The 16,600-nt window shown below is 38.1% G+C and overlaps 1 protein-coding gene across 6 annotated transcripts in view; it reads right to left on the reverse strand.

The window, feature by feature from the left end:
• Nucleotides 1–258: 258 nt before the first annotated feature.
• Nucleotides 259–16,600, reverse strand: part of slc4a11 (solute carrier family 4 member 11) — a 67,439-nt gene continuing 51,097 nt past the window's right edge. For 4 of the 6 annotated variants that reach the window (XM_053501837.1, XM_053501835.1, XM_053501836.1 and 1 more), the window contains 15 exons: nucleotides 16,534–16,600; nucleotides 15,427–15,636; nucleotides 14,224–14,277; nucleotides 13,662–13,746; nucleotides 13,435–13,560; nucleotides 11,003–11,116; nucleotides 8,634–8,766; nucleotides 8,453–8,526; nucleotides 8,090–8,315; nucleotides 7,907–8,013; nucleotides 5,007–5,172; nucleotides 4,434–4,607; nucleotides 4,148–4,343; nucleotides 577–746; nucleotides 259–357 (listed from right to left, as the gene is read on the reverse strand). The exon at nucleotides 16,534–16,600 is cut by the window's right edge and continues 57 nt beyond it. In XM_053501837.1, the coding sequence (XP_053357812.1) occupies nucleotides 291–357; nucleotides 577–746; nucleotides 4,148–4,343; nucleotides 4,434–4,607; nucleotides 5,007–5,172; nucleotides 7,907–8,013; nucleotides 8,090–8,315; nucleotides 8,453–8,526; nucleotides 8,634–8,766; nucleotides 11,003–11,116; nucleotides 13,435–13,560; nucleotides 13,662–13,746; nucleotides 14,224–14,277; nucleotides 15,427–15,636; nucleotides 16,534–16,600 (1,969 nt within the window). In that variant the 3' untranslated portion in view covers nucleotides 259–290. The remainder of the gene's footprint in view (nucleotides 358–576; nucleotides 747–4,147; nucleotides 4,344–4,433; nucleotides 4,608–5,006; nucleotides 5,173–7,906; nucleotides 8,014–8,089; nucleotides 8,316–8,452; nucleotides 8,527–8,633; nucleotides 8,767–11,002; nucleotides 11,117–13,434; nucleotides 13,561–13,661; nucleotides 13,747–14,223; nucleotides 14,278–15,426; nucleotides 15,637–16,533) is intronic. The other 2 variants (XM_053501841.1, XM_053501838.1) reach the window with 1 other exon arrangement.

Here is a 16,600-nt window from a genome sequence, read left to right on the forward strand (position 1 = left end):
ACGTAAGAATGAACCAAAGAGAGAAGCTTTGGCATGAGAAAACAGTGAGAGAAGCAGTGACTGACTAAAGATCAAACAGACAGGAATATAGTCAGCCTTTTAAACTTTATATTCTCTCTATATCTATCTCTCTCTCTTTTTCTGTTACAGTGCTTCACCAGAATGTCTGCTGTACAACACTAAAATCAGTCTGTTTTTCGTCCCGGAGTTCTGCATTTCAAAAATACATTTCCCAGAGTCCTTTTCTTTCTTTCTTTCTTTCTTTTCTTTTTTTTTTTGGGGTGCCTGTTTTACATGTGCTGTGCGTCCATGATGTCCAGGTATTTGGCCTCAATGATCCTGGGCAGCAGACAATTCCTAAGACATTTACAGTGCAGTTAGTAACAAACAGAAAAAGGTGTTTATTACAGGAGATTCTTTAGATTGATACTGGGTCATTACTTCTAAAGTAACTACTAATCATTATTTTCTGAAAGTGTAAGAGTTTACAGTTTGTGTCTGTGTAGGTGTGTGTGTGTGTGTGTGTGTGTGTGTGTGTACGGGTGTGTTCACAATAAATCATTTAATGAGACAAACCTGATAGGTATGAGGATAAACATGAGCAGAGGGAAGATCATTTTCATGTACGGGAGCGGGTACATTCCAAACGTACAGAGGAACAGCAGCTGCACCATCTGAAGGAAAGTAAAATAATGGATTTTCCTCTGTGGTACCTTCCGGATGTAGTGAGTTGGGGGATAGGACGTCTGAAAAGAGAAAAGTGTGAAAGAGAGATAAACACATTAGAGATTAACATACTTGCATGCTGAATAGGTAAACAATGATGTCAAGGTAAACTGTCAAAGCAATGCAGATGAGCCATCTGATTTAAAAAAAACAGCAGCAGCGATGATAGGGCTCTTACTCATTTCTCTTACTGGTTTAACTCTTTATTCTTTCATGGAATCAATGGCAACAGATAGTCAGTAGATGGCCCTCTTGTGCTTTGCTTTAATTTGCTATATGCACCTGATGTTTTTAAGCACAGCCATAAAATGCCTTCCACGACTTTTACTTGCCCTCTAGTTACTTGCTGTTATGAATATCAACACAAATACACTTATGCCATAGTTCGGATTTAATTGTCCTGTCTGTTAGTCACAAACTAACAGTCTCTCATGTAATCTCAACAGACCAGGAACATTCACCATAGTGCACGTTCCTGCATACTTCATTTGTTACACTGGATAATTCACTGTGGCAGGAACATATATTTAGTCCGATCAAAACAAGAACCATGGTCGTACCAGTAATGTCATATGGTCCTATAGTGCTGGAGTTTTTCTTTTAAAGGGACTCACTCAGATGCAAAGGCATTACCAGCAAATCTTATCAGGTGCAGCGATCAGACATGTAACCGGCATTGTTATCTGTTTTTATGTAGAAACTGGTCTGCAGTTAAAGCCGCTCAGAGACATTTATCAGCAGCAGTTGTTGCTCAGTAACTATATTCACATGCTGTAGGCTCTTCCAAGGTCACATGAATGTTAATGAGAATGAACCCCAAGCATGCTACGCTGTCACTGTTAAAAACGACCAGCTATTTAAAAAAAAATAATAATAATATAAAAGAAAATAAAATACAAACTCTCTTTGACCAAGGTTCCTGAAGCAGATCTCTTCTATTTTTATTTGCCCTCGCCTTAATTGGAAATTTTTCACATGATATTGTGCACATCTGTAGAGCTGAGCACTGCATGGATATCACAATTCCTTCAGCCTGAGGGAACCAGAGTTGACATTAACTGTGGACAGTCACCCAGGGTTAGCACCTTCATGAAGCATTTGTACTGCATTTCCTATTTGTGAGCCGTTTCTACTGTGATTTTGTTACACACATAATCTACAAATCTGACTGATATACTGACTGCATTTAAAACAGTGCCATGCATTGGGAGTTAAACATTTAAAATTTTTATCACAAGATAAAACAAAGAACTATTAATCTGTATAAATTCATTCTGTTTCCATTAAAATTAAACAAGAAATATTGATTAGCTATTTATCAAAATATGCATGCATATGTCATCCTAATTAAACAAACTGTATTATTATTATTATTATTATCCACGAGATATCATAATATGATAGCAGCATGTGTCACACAGTTTAGTCACATACTTACTTTATATCCTCCTCACAATTGTTTCTAACACTTAGGCTTGTGTGTCGACAAATCAACCATATAAGTGATAAACCGTAAATAAAATATTTAACTTTGTGACTTTTGCATAGAAATATTTATTTACATTAAGCTATTTTATAATATGAAGCATTTTAATCCTTGATTCTCCGAAAGTGATTCTCTCAAGGGCTTCTGTCTGACATATATTTCTTTTAAGAGTATTGTGTAGTGCTTACACTTATGTACCAGTACCAGGTACAGGTTTACCAAGTGCTAAATCTAAAGCATTCCGTAGAAACGTTGGTCCATACTGGCATGATAGCAACACGCAGTTACCACAGATTTGTCGGCTCCACATCTATATTGGGAATCTCCACCACATTGCAAAGGTGCTCTATAAGACTGAGATCTTGTGACTACGGTATAAAAGCCATTTGAGTACAGTGATCTCACAGTAATGTTCAAGAAACCAGTTTTAAGTGATTTAAGCTTTGTGACATGGGGCATTATGCTGCTGGACATAAAGGGAAGGACATGGCCAGCAACAATTTTCAAGTACTGAGAGACCCAAAGTGTGCCTTGCAAATAATCCACCATACCACCATCCTGAACTGTTGATACAAGGCAGGATCAATCCATGCTTTTGTGTAGTTTACAACACATTCTGACCCTACCATTCGAAAGTCACAACAGAAATCAAGACTGATCAGATCATGCCATGTTTTTCCAACCTTATATTCTCAATTTCTGGCAAGCCAATGCAAATTGTAGCCTCGGTGTCCTGGTCCTCAGTGAAAAGGTAGCATCCGGTGTGGTCTTCTGTTGCTATAGCCCATCTGCTTCAAGGTTCGACGTGTTTCGCATTCAGAGATGCTCCTTGGCATATTGCAGTTGTAATGAGATGCTATGTGAGTTAGTGTTGCTTTCTATTCGCTCGAACCAGTCTGGCCGTTCTCCTCTGACCTCTGACATCAACAAGGCATTTTCGCCCAGAGAACTGTCGACTACTGGATATTTTCTCCTTTTCAGACCATTCTCTGTTAAAACCTAGAGATGGCTGTGCATTAACTTCACGAGTTATTGCACAGTTTCTGCCAAGTGATTGGCTGATTTAGATATGTGCTTTAATGAGCAGCTGAACAGATATACCTAATGAAGTGGCTGGTGAGTGTAAATCCGACTAAATGCTTTAAATATAATTAGTAAATAAATATATATTTTATGTTAATTACAATTACAAATATAAATGCACTGGAACACGAAACGGTATCATCTCAGTTGGTATGAATTTTGTTTATTTTTTTACTATATAAAAACAATTGAAAAATTAAAAAAAAAATTTTTTAGTTTATCACCAGCACCTTGTTTCAGCTTATCACGTACCATTCAAAGAAAAAAAAAAACATTGACTCTGTTAACCTTTTTCTGTTAGTTTTTATTTCCTGGTGTAACCTCACTGTGCTGGTTTAAGTAATGAGATAAATAAGGTACAGTACATTCTATTTTTTCTTTTTTATTTGGGATTGTTTTCTAAAAATGTTAGAGCCTGGGTTTTAAACTCTTAAATGTAATCCTAAAATGGGTTAATCAGACAATAAAATGGTTTAATCAGATAGAAATACAGCATGTTACTGAGAAACTGCTCAGTGACGAGTCCTCCGTCACCTCAAAGGGTGTCACATCTTCTCTAGTAATGTAATGGCTTCTGATCAAATCCAAGCCTCATAAAGTTTTCAAGAATTAATCAACCAGTTGTCAAACCTATGTCTTGTTCATTTGCCAGAGTGAATGTGTGAAAACTATTTTTGATGGGAGTGGTGTGTTTGTTAAGTTTGGATTGTTTATAAGTGTGATGAGATCATAAAAGTAAAAGTAACATAATGAAAAAAAAAGTATTAACAGAACTGTTCAGCATTAAGGCAAATGTGTATACTCTGTGATAATGATAAAATTATCAAACATAGCTCAAATTATTCCAAATACCTGTTCTTTGAGTAGCAGTGCCATCCGGTCGCACATCTGGTTGCCGTCGATGGACGTGAGGGCGATATAGAGAAAGAGGCCGTAGAGTACAGGTTTGGGAATCCACTGCAGTGGAACGGGCAGCAGGAACACACTCACACCAATCAGGATATTCGCCAACAACGACGTTACCCTGGTCTCCTTCACACTTACAATACTACACACACACACAAATGAAATTCAAACTTGTGATTTGGATCAAGCATAAAACCAAGAAAAGGATATGTGTGAGAGAAGTTTTGCTCACGTCTCATAAAGGTGTCCTCCTTCCACTCGCTCCTCCACAATGGCCAACTGCCGCACATGCAACGTGGAGTGAGGAAAAGCAGCGTGCATCCAAGGCAGCCCCAGCAACGACATCAAAATATTAATCAGGCCAGACAGTGTCAGGTCCCAGTGATAGGCTGTACCTTTCATTAACCTATAGCAAGCGCAAACAGAGATTTACACAAACACAAAGCACAGATATAACTACAATAATTTACTAGTGACACAAGGTATGCTTTAGCAATAAAAAGGGCACAAACATGCAAATGCAAACAGACAGGCTATGCAGCTATAAACACATAAATAGCTACTATTAAATCTGATTCAATATCAATTGTGTTTATTAAAGGCATTACTTGGCATGCTATGACCTTCAGTGACCTTAGACACAAAAAAACATGCTCATGAATAAATTCACACATAAACACAATCACATTTCAACCTTTTATAGGAAAAGCCAATCATCACATCACAATTTAAAAGTACGCATCTTATTAGACTGACAAAATTGCTTTTATTGAGTTCTTGGGTTGAAGTGTTATGGACGATGTACCTGTTCTCTGGGGCATTGGTCAGGGACACCACAATGTTCTGGTCAATAAAGATGAGGAGAGCGAGAAGGAAGCCAAGTCCCATGGCACATACCACACTGACTCCTGATAGCTTTTCCAAGGCGGCTAATCGGAACAGCGAACCCTGATGATAGTTAAACACGGGCACTAAAACGCACACACACACACACACACATACATACACACAGCGCATGGAATCTTTTACAAAATTGGTCTAGAAATCGAGTTATGATAGCATGCAATTATAAAGATAACACTATTATTAACACAATTTCTGGTCTTGGGTAGTATGTGTTATTTTCTTTTATTGCTCAAGCTGCAAAAGTACAGAAAATGGATATTAATCCCATTAAACTTTGTTTTTATTTTCAGTAATTTGACATGTACGTATTTCTATGTAAAATTAGCCAATTTGCATATTTTTGTTGACTTAAAGTCAGAAAAATCAACATATAATGCAAGATGGGAATGTACTGTATTTATATTACAATGATACAAAAACAACCAGAAAAGATCTAGAAATGAGCAACTGTTTAAGATTTATTATTATACTGTAAAGTCCAGTATATCCTGAACATCATCCTCGCGTATGCTTCCATCTCGCCCTTGAATTTATCTCAATCTGAAGAGACATCCTAAAGGCCCCTGGTGACACAGGTTTTCACCAGTTTCTTTCCAGGCTCCACACAGTTTCCCCCTAAAACACTGTGGCAAAACTATTCCCAGCTGTTTTCTCCTTCTTATGGGGTATTCCATTTGCTCCTGGATCTTCTTAATCTGTGGTCCAACAAAGACTGTGGTTTTGACTCTTGCCTCAGGCAGCTTATGAAATAATTCTTCAATGTACCTGAAAGCTGCTGACTCTTTATCTAGAGCTGTGACTATTTCATGAGGCCCACTTGTCCAGTGACATTTGCAATTGCCTAGGGTCCACCAATGGCTCCCACTCGACACTGTTTCCCCTTGCAGCACACTTGATTAACGTCGGGGGGTGTATTGTCATTCCTAAATTTAGTAGTGGACCTTCATGTCTCTGTTTTCCCAAATATAGTAAAAAGAATTAGTAAAAGGTCCCTGAACACCCATCAGGAATACAACCATTTTTAAGACCCTGATGACCTCCTGGACGTACTCATCATACTTTAAGGCATCCAGTAACATTTTAACACTGTTGGAATCTTCTTTGAGGTAAACCAAGTGTGCCAGAAGAAGACATAAGTAGTCGATTCGGTTGTGCAGTAGCACAGCTTTGATGCTCCTCGATGATTGGTCAGTGAAAAGGCACCACTCGTTCAGGCTACAGGCAATTCTGATTGACTTTCTGATTGAGGAACAGACTGACCACATTGCGGCAGGAGCAGAGCTCACCTTGGCCGGTCAAAAAGCTCTGACACTTTCTATGACCTGTGACTTGCACACCTACATTCAACAAATTGTACTACTTGAGCATAAATGTTAAAAGTTCAGCAACTGACTTGGTCAGATTAAGATCTCTGTTCAAGTTGTTAAGGTCTTTGTGGCTGTGGTAGTATGTGTATCTCTCCTCAGCTCCACTTCTGAAAGTGCATTGTAGATATACAATGTCATCCTTGCTCTCTGACTTGATGCTCACTTTTGAAGACTGCTGCTCTCTCTCTCTCTGGGCGTGGGAAGCTCAGGGCAGTTTGGCCCCTGAGCAATGGATGAAGGAAGGCCTGGCTACATGATAGCAGTTTCTCCCGTGACATGTGAAAGAGTCCACTATATAGAAATAGCTGTTGTGTAAGTGGTAAGTGGGTTCTCAGCAAATTTTTCAGATAGGGTTCTTAATAGTTATTTTTTTCCTGTGTACCATGCTGCTAATGAATAAAGAAAAGAAAAAAAAAAAAAATGTTCTCTTGTGTGTAAGAGATTCTCAAAACGTATATATATATATATATATATATATATTTGCTCTTGCAATGGTATCTTCACATTTTATACATTTGAGGACCTAAAACCTCAGAATTTTTTGTCTGTATGTCTGTATATCTTTCCAGCATCACGCAAAACTTGCTCAACAGAATTTAATGAAACTTTGCCAGTATCCTTCAGTATTTGCCTGAAGTTAAATAAAAAATGTTGACTGGAAGGTATGTTATAAGCAGTTCTGTGCCAGATTACCTCACAGCAGCCATCGCTTTTTTGGACAAATATGGGGCTTTTTGAATTTCGAAAAATGTATGGACAGATCAATGTTTGTTTATTCTTCATGTATGTTTATTCTACCAGTTTGTCTTATATGTTCTAAAACAGTGGTCATAATTAAAGCAGTAATGTTAAGCGCCACTATGAGATAAAACACGGGTTGTCTGAGCAAACATATCCACAGCAGTCCAAGGACGTGTCAAATACTCGACCTAAAAGTGTAATGCGCGCAAATATGTTCAGTAAAGGTGATGTTATGAACAGTCATCTGCTCGATGTAAGAATCTACTTTAAGGAGTGTATTTGGTTGACGATGAAAAAAGTACAACTTGGAGTAAACAAGCTGGAACTAAACTAAATCAGTGGGCTAAAGGTCCCTGTATTTATATTACTGGAATATTATAGAAAGTTCTAGAAAGTTCTAAAAATATTCAGAATGTTTGAGAAAAAAAAGCACATTTTGAAATGTACCTGTTTTTATTCTTTTCATGTGAATGAGCAGAAGCAACCTCACCTATTTGTTAAAATGAAGACAAATACCTAAATATCAAAATACCTGTGTTTTGCTCACAAAAGCAAAGTTTGAGGTAAATAATAGCAATTTCTTGTTCTCTCACAGAGCAAACAATTAAGATATAACACTTCCTACTACCCAAGAACAAAAGAAATACATTTGCTGCATAGTCTAATTAATGTGTGTGCTTTTCTTACTCACAGCCAATGTCGCTGAAGATGTAAGAGCCAACGTAGGAGAAAATGAGCACAGAGATGGGCAGAGCGCAGTCTGACAAAATCTCCCTCATTTTTGCATGCAGGAAAGGACTGCACACACAGACTGTGTCAAAGCATACACTATCTCACTTTTAGGTCCCATGGTATGTGAGTGTTTGATCCTTACCTTCTCTTAAACTGGTAGAGTGTGTACCCAACCCACAAAGTCCCAAGCATAAGAAGGAGGCAGAGCAGTGGCCGTGCTCGTGTGCACAAAATGAAGGATTCTGGGAGTGACAATGACCCTGGGCCCGTGAGGTTCGTCTCCCCTACAGTCACCACTGCATTTGTTCGTTGCAGCATCTCTATGCTGCCGTTGGCCAGTGTAGGAGGAAGGTAATACTTGTGGAAAACTGTAAGGCATTGTTAAACATGCATTAAGTGAGAAACCTCACTGGTTTAGGAGTCAATGACAATCAAGTACACAGAAACACAAGTAGAAAAACAATGCATTAAACACATTTTACATCTGAGACTGCAAATGACTTACTCTTGACAGTGCCTTTGACAGCATCTGCTACAAAAGCGACTGAAATGAACATAGCTATCACCTCCTCTATCGACCTGTAGGCATGAATAAAAAAACAATATGTCCGTCATATAGAAGTGTGAAAGTGAGGGAGAATGTCAGAGTGTGTATGTGTGTATGTTTATATCTATGCAAGTCTGACCTCTTGAAGAGTTTAACGAGTAGACTGAGGTTAAAAACCCCGCCAATGATAAGGAACAGGCTGTTCCACAGACCGATGCAGGCATAGAACGCACTGAAGTCCAGCTCATAATCATCACAGATCCCTCTGATTACTGTATACACACAACAAGCATCAAACATTTTATTAAATGCATGATTAATAATTTCTTCAGTATCTGTTCAGTGTGTGTGTGCATGTGTTTGCCATGAACCCGGTCCATACACAGCACTATGATGAAGGAAAATGACGGTAGGTGAAAATAATCTATAAACAATTATACAAAATGGCTCTAGGTTAGTGATTGTTATTGTTTTTAGTGTGCCTGCACTCCGTGTACTCAGTGTACTCAGTATGTGGACCCAAAAATAGCATTTTACACTTTTACAAGTCTATCATGAAACTGAATTATCTGAATAAGTGAACCAGAAATATAGAAATCAACTAGGGCTGGGCGATGGGGCAAAAACACGTGCCACTTAAAATTTTTTTTTTTAATTATTAAATATACAGAAGAAGAAAAAGGTTTAATTAAACCACTTTGTTTTTATTATCTGGCGAACAAGGATGGAGAGGAACTCACTATATATAAAAATACATAAGGATGTCACATTAAATAAAGAAAGCTGTTAAAATCAACTAGTAGATTGACGTAACATCAATAAGATATATAATTAGAAAAATAACCTTTTTCAAAAAACTGAGCTTATTTACTTTGTTACTGTACTTAAGTTCATATTTAATGTATCTGTAATTTACTTGGTGAGTTTTGTTAGAGGATACCTTTTACCTTTACTCCACTACATACTACAACAAATATCTGTACTACTACTTAACTACAGGACATTTCTGCATCAAATTGTGCTACATAACTGAAGTGGTGTGTACAGTAGTACTTGAAGTGGTAATTTAGGCACCTGCTGACTGTTAAGCATAATTGCATGACTTGCCTTTCTTTCGATACATGCGTATTAATGCAACAGGTGTTTAAAAGTGAAAGAGGAGCTGGTTTCATACAGCGATGAAAACAGCACGTTCACAATCCGGAAGCAGAACAAGAGAGAGAGAAAGAGATTTTTTTTTTTTATAATACAAGCCCTGCACATTTGATACTTGTGTAAATGTGAAGGTGAGTACTTTTACTGAAGTAAATGGAGGACTTCTACTTTTATTTGAGTAATATTTGCCCTTGGGAATTTCTACTGTTACTCAAATACAGGATTTGATTACTTTGTCCCCCTCTGGTTACAAGTGCACTAAAAATGTACACTGCTGAATTCTTCATTTTCAGGGAAAAGAAGGCAGAATTTGAAGGAGCCTGTAAAAACGTGACAGCCTTAGTTGCGACACTATGACATAATCAATCCTTAAATGCTTCTTTCGAAGGATGCGGTCCCTGAATTGAGGCACACTGGTGGTCTCCTAATGCATTGCTTTTAATCAGCCATCTAACTATTTTATCATTATCGCAGTATATATCATTATCTTTCTATCGCCCAGGCCCAAAATCAACTGTTTCAAATAAACAACCAGGAAAACCACAACAGGGGACCAGTGTTTTGAAATTTCTCTTTACACCAATGAACAGATCAACCACACCTCCTTAATGTAGACAAGGGCTAACAGAAAGAAATGCACAAGCATGAACTTCACCACATGATGCAAACCACTGCTAACCCAAACAGGATAATGCTAACCCATTAAGGGTAATGCTCGCTAAGTCTGTATAAAAAGAAAAAAAATGTGCAGGAAGAAAAGGGTGGTGAGGACTGAACTTCTAATTGTTTCATTTTTTTGAAATGGATTCATTTAACCAAAAATGTTCTGTTTGAGATGTATGTGTTTGTGTATCTTTGTGCAACATTTAAGATGGCATCACAACAATCTCCCCTTTTATTTCCAAGAACAGAAAACATCTTCAAGCATTCTTCCATGAAGAGTCAGACCATTCTCTTAAGTATGTCCATTAAGTTCATCAACATAAACCCACAAGCAAGACTCTCTGATTGGGAGAGACGAAACCACACATCTTGCCCAAACAAACTGCAACCCAACTTGAGAATTAGCCCCCTGGTTGAAGGGTGAGAAATCCTTTGTACAGCATGCTGAGGTTAACAGAGCTCTAATTCTACACACAGACTCATCCCTCAGTCAGCCAGTGAAGTAAACAACTCTCACCACAGTGAGATGAGTGCGGGCATCTGAGTCTGTGTGGGAGAGGGGCGCTGTGCAACCCTTTGGTTTGTGTGTTCTTGTACATCAGGGAGCAATATCCATCCTGACGATAATAATAGCGATGTTTGTGTTCTGGGTTTGCGTATACAGTATATGTGTGTAAGAAATAACCATACCACTGATGAAGATGGCGATAGGTGCAGTAGTTAGTGGAATGACCAGAGGAGAGCCAGCAAACAGTGAGTAGATGATTCCTCCTATACTCTGCCCAATGATCGTCCTTTGAACATCTAACACACACACACACACACACACAGATAAAAACTCTGTTATCTATCAAAGAAAGAATATTCTTAATTACACTAAAGCCAAATATAATTACATGTAAAGTTACATTTTAAAATTAAAATACTTAAAAGAAAATAAAAGATATAAACTCAGCAAAAAAAAGAAACATCCCTTTTTCACTTGACTGTGTATTTCAACAATGTTGTAAAAATTTCAAATAACTTTACAGATCTTCATTGTAAAGGGTTTAAACAATGTTTTCCATGCATGTTCAATTAACCATAATCAATTAATTAACATGCACCTGTGGAATGGTTGTTAAGACCTTAACAGCTTACAGAAAGTAGGCATTTAAGGTCACAGTTCTAAAAACGCAGGACACTAAAGAGACTTGTCTACCGACTGTGAAAAACACCCAAAGAAAGATGCCCAGGGTCCCTGCTCATCTGCGTGAACGTGCATTAGGCATGCTGCAGGAAGGCATGAGGACTGCTGATGTGGCTAGGGCAATAAATTGCCATGTCCGCACTGTGAGACGCCTAAGACAGCGCTACAGGGAGACAGGAAGGACAGCTGATCATCCTCGCAGTGGAAGACCACGTGTAACAACACCTGCACAGGATCAGTACATCCGAATATCACACCTGCGTGACAGGTACAGGATGGCCACAACAACTGCCCGAGTCACACCAGGAACACACAATCCCTCCATCAGTGCTCAGACTGTCCGCAATAGGCAGTCCATGAGGAGGAGATGCACTGCAGTACTTCAAGCAGCTGGTGGCCACACCAGATACTGACTGTTCCTTTTGATTTTGAGCCTCCCTTCATTCAGGGACACATTGTGAAACATTTTTAGTTTATGTCTTATGGTGTTGACTCTTTTAGTGTTCATACAAATATTTACACATTAAGTTTACTGAAAGTAAAAACAGTTGAAAGTCAGAGGACGTTCCTTTTTTTGCTGAGTTTATATATTTTAAATATGTGTATTAGGAAATAGGTGCGCCGTTGAAAAAAGGCAAGAAGTAAAAAAGCACAGAATAATCTACACAGTGTAACATGTGACAATGCTTCCTATTATTGAGCCTAAAAAACTAAAATCAAGTTTGAAACAATACCAGAGGGGTTTATATTCTTGAATCCGACTAGCAAGAAGGTGTTTATTGTGTGTATCTCTATAACAGCACGACTCTGACTGTAGTGATGATTGTAATCCAAATTCAAGGTTTATATTGATGCACTTGTTTTAATGTGTTACTGTTTCTATAGTAACAACATGTTCACAGGCACCTGTATGCCAAATGCCTCGCATAATTTTGAACGATTTATAATGAACAGATCATAAACATGTTAATTTAAAAAAAAAAATTGTTGAATTGTTGTTATTCTTTGTTTTTTTGTTCAAACTATAAACTGCAATAATATATCATTATTAGGATTTTGCTGTGGTCATTATTACATACTGGACAATTCCATGGAAAGGTCAACTGTACAATGGGGAAAAAAGTATAATGAACATAATTCATAGGGATCCAGCCAAACCATAATTATTACACAAAAAAATACTACACCTGTTTATAATGACTGAACCTTTACTTACACAATAAACTGTAAAGTGATCAGAGCATGAGCATCATAAAGCACAAAGAGGTTTATTCTTTTTGTTTTAAATACAAATAAAAAGAAAGGAAAGGACCAGAAAATGTGCCACCAGTAATTATTACCTTGCTAATTTAGTAGTTAATTTTTTTCATAAGTACTACAGTATTTCAAATGTTTCAAGATAAAATTGATTATTCATGTTCTTTATATAGTTTGTTGAGGACTGATTTTGACATTTTACATCTGTAATGTCAAAACCTTTTCTATAATGCAAGTTTATCCTAAACAGTTTATACCAAAAATGACAAACATCTACACTTTTTGTGTTTTTTAAGTCTCTTTTATGGTACTAGTATAATGTTTTTTTGGATTAAAAGTCTTTAAAATTCAGAGTTCGTAAAAAACATGTACCTTCATTCAAGTTTATCTGTATAATGTAATATCCATGATGCTAATAAAATGCTATATTTTTTTTAGAATGTAAATAATTAAATGAATTTTGCTCATTTTCTGAATTTGTTTGCAAATGAATGCTTGTCAGTGGTCTGTGGCTTTATATTTACAAATAAGTCCAAATGTTGCAGTTGTGATGCTGGAACCTCTTTATATTGATATGGTTTGTTATAAAGCTTTTGATAGCAACCACAGTTCTGCATTCTGTGTGTGTATATGTGTGAGTGTGTGAGTGTGTGCGATTCTTCATGCTTGTCTTCACCTATTTCTCCTCTTGTGCTTTCGTCATTGAGCGAGCCAAACGCAATGGCGGGAAGCAGAACGGCAATGTAGAGGAAAATTGACGTCGTCATGTACTTCACTAGTGCTTTATTGTTGCCCACTATTCCTGAAACACAACCCACATACATATAAATGTTACATTTTCTTATGCACAATATACGTAATTATAGGGACAATAGTGTATGTGCATGTTTTGGGGTATTTTACCATCGGTAAAGTCCGATATATAGAAGGGCAAGCGGCGACACAGATCCTCATAGATGCCTCTGCCCACTCTGAAAAAATCTCTACACTACAGCGGGTATAGACAGAGGAAGACAGCACAATTATACACACACACTCTGAACTGAACCCTAATAAAAATAAAAAAAATACTCAAAAGGGAAAAGCACGAATATAGGACGCAAGCAAATAAATTAGGACACACAAGACTCTGGCAGAATCACAAGCAAAATCTAAACAAAACTGCACCCGTCCTAACAGAACACTGCAGACGGGAAAAAACAGAGTTAAAGCAGGCAAAGGCGCAAACGCACACACATACACACACACACACACACAAAGACAAACACACACACACACACACACACTAAAAAATCAATCAATAAATAAATAAAGAAATAACTAAATAGACAAACTCTTAACCAAGCACAAGTACACATGTCCACAAATACGCATCCACAGTCCCACACTCAGACAGACACACGGACACACAGGCAGCTACACTTTCGCATAGTCGCGAACAGAAGCGCAGTTGGATCTCACTCACACAGAGCCCCCTGCACAGCAGAGAGAGAGACACAAGGTGAGCAGAGACTGCAGACTGGAGAGAGAGACAGCCCAGCGTTAGAAATACCCCACCACAATGTCACTACAAGGTCAAAGCAAAACAACAGCATTAGCAGAATCTCTACAATGCAGTGACGGCTAACATCTATCCGAACACCTGCTGAGAGAGGGAGAGGAATAGATGTCGATCAACGACTCATTGTACGTCATCAAACGTCTCTAAAGCGTCGCAAGGACAACCACGCTGCCAGTTTGATTAAAAAAATCTTTAATCATTTAAAATGTAATATTTTATATATATATATATATATATATATATATATATATATATATATGTGGTATTTGGTTGATTATTTAATTAACAGGTGAGTGACCTGTATCAAACCGTCTTTGAAGAGGAATCTGCCTGTCTGGAATTCCTTAACACACACTTACACAGAGTCTACTTTAGACAATTCTTAAATAAAGCCTTTATTGCATTCTATACACAATAAATCCTCATTTATTATATTATTGAATGTCTGTGGTGTGTGTGTGTGTGTGTGTGTGTGTGTGTGTGTTTGTATCTGTGTGTGTTTTTATCTAAAAAGACAGAGAGAGACAGAGCATGAAAAGAGAATGATCTTTCTCATAGCTGTTTCTTTTCTTCGTGATGAATAACCTTTGGTACACATACACATTCACCGATACACACACGCACACACACACGCACACACACAAAATAATGATCCTCCACCTGGTTGCCATTCTTCAGATGTGTGATAGAGTGAAAAAATAAAACAAAAACAAGAGCTATTTGGCCCTCTTTTCGCTGCCTTATGGAGAGGGCTTTTACAAGCGGGAAACCTCAGCCATGGTGGTCTGCGTGGATGTGTATGCGATAGCCTGTGTGTGCGAGCATGTGTGTTTGTATGTGTGTGTGCAAAATAAGCATCAAACATGATAAGTTCTCGTAAGCTGATCCAGGCTCTGCAGTAGACAATAACAAGGCCGCCACTCAAAGAGTCAAGCGTCAGCAGCAGTGAAGGAGCGAGAGCAATGAGAGGGAACTGGGATGTAAACAAAAGCCGAAAATGCATGTATGCATGCACCATGAATGAAAATTATCTGACACAGATGGGTCAAACCAAACATGTCCAAACCACAGCTACACACACATATACACACCGTTATCTAAACATACCTTGAGTGGTTTGTGGCTGTGTGGGTCAGTCTCTTCCTCCTCAACAGTGGTAGTTTTTCTCTTGGCAGCAGTCAGGTGGTACCTCTGTATAACAAGTGCCTCTTTAAACTCCTCTGGAGTCTTACTCTCCAGCAGCTTCTGCCTGAATGAGATGTCTGAGAACATGCTCGCAAACGTCCGGCCGAGCTCCATTGCTGTTTTAGTGCTTTTCTGAAGGAGAGGAGGGGAGGATAGGTGAGAAGACATGAGAGGAAAACAAACAAAATAGAAAAAAAAGTGGAGAGGAGGAGAAAATAGAGGAGAGAAGAAGAGGAGAGACGTCAGGAGGGAAGACAGGAAGAGTGGAGACGCGAAGGAGAGAGGACAAGAGTAGAGAAGGTGAGTGGGTCAGACATCAGTATGTAATAGATTGGACAGCTACAGCTGTTATGGCATAACATATTAAAACCCTTTAATATTTTTCTTATGCTTAGTATAATTATTGCTTACATGCCCTTCAACTAAATTAATGTATCTCAGCACTACTTAAACAATTACTTTTTGACAGTCTTTTAATATTTCCTGTAATTTAACCTTTATAACTGAGTACCTAATCCTTCCGTTTCCTGTGACCACATAAACATGAGAAATGCGCAATCTAATTCTTCTGGATTACATCTAAGCGCAAGACCATTTATTTCTGAAGTTACATAATGTTTGTTTTGCTTCAGTTTAATATACACAATGTGCAGAGAGATAAATCGGTAAAAGCAAGCAATCCTGCTTTTAGTAAAATGAGTAACTGAGCACACAAACATGTGTGTGTGTGTGTGTGTGTGTGTGTGTGTGTGTGTGTGTGTGTGTGTGTGGAGAAAGAGAGTGGCATCTGTTGTGCAGAGCAGCACACAACAGGAGAGAGACAGAGAGAGAGACAGAGAGAGACAGAGGCTAAGGTGATTACAGTACACTCTAAACACAAACACACAGATTTATGGTTCAAATATAGTCCCTGAGAACAGCAGGGCTCCTAAAATGCTTCAGGGGATAGAGCGCTAGAAGGTCAGAGTAGTCAGCATATAGTGTGTGTGTGTGTGTGTGTGTGCGCGTATATATTTATTAATATATTACCATCTTAAGAGGTGCAAGTATAAGAATGACGTAGCGGACCTCGGCGCAGTTCTCCCCCCAGTTCTGA

Source organism: Clarias gariepinus, chromosome 8 (assembly GCF_024256425.1).
Source record: "Clarias gariepinus isolate MV-2021 ecotype Netherlands chromosome 8, CGAR_prim_01v2, whole genome shotgun sequence".
NCBI classification, from domain to species: domain Eukaryota; kingdom Metazoa; phylum Chordata; class Actinopteri; order Siluriformes; family Clariidae; genus Clarias; species Clarias gariepinus.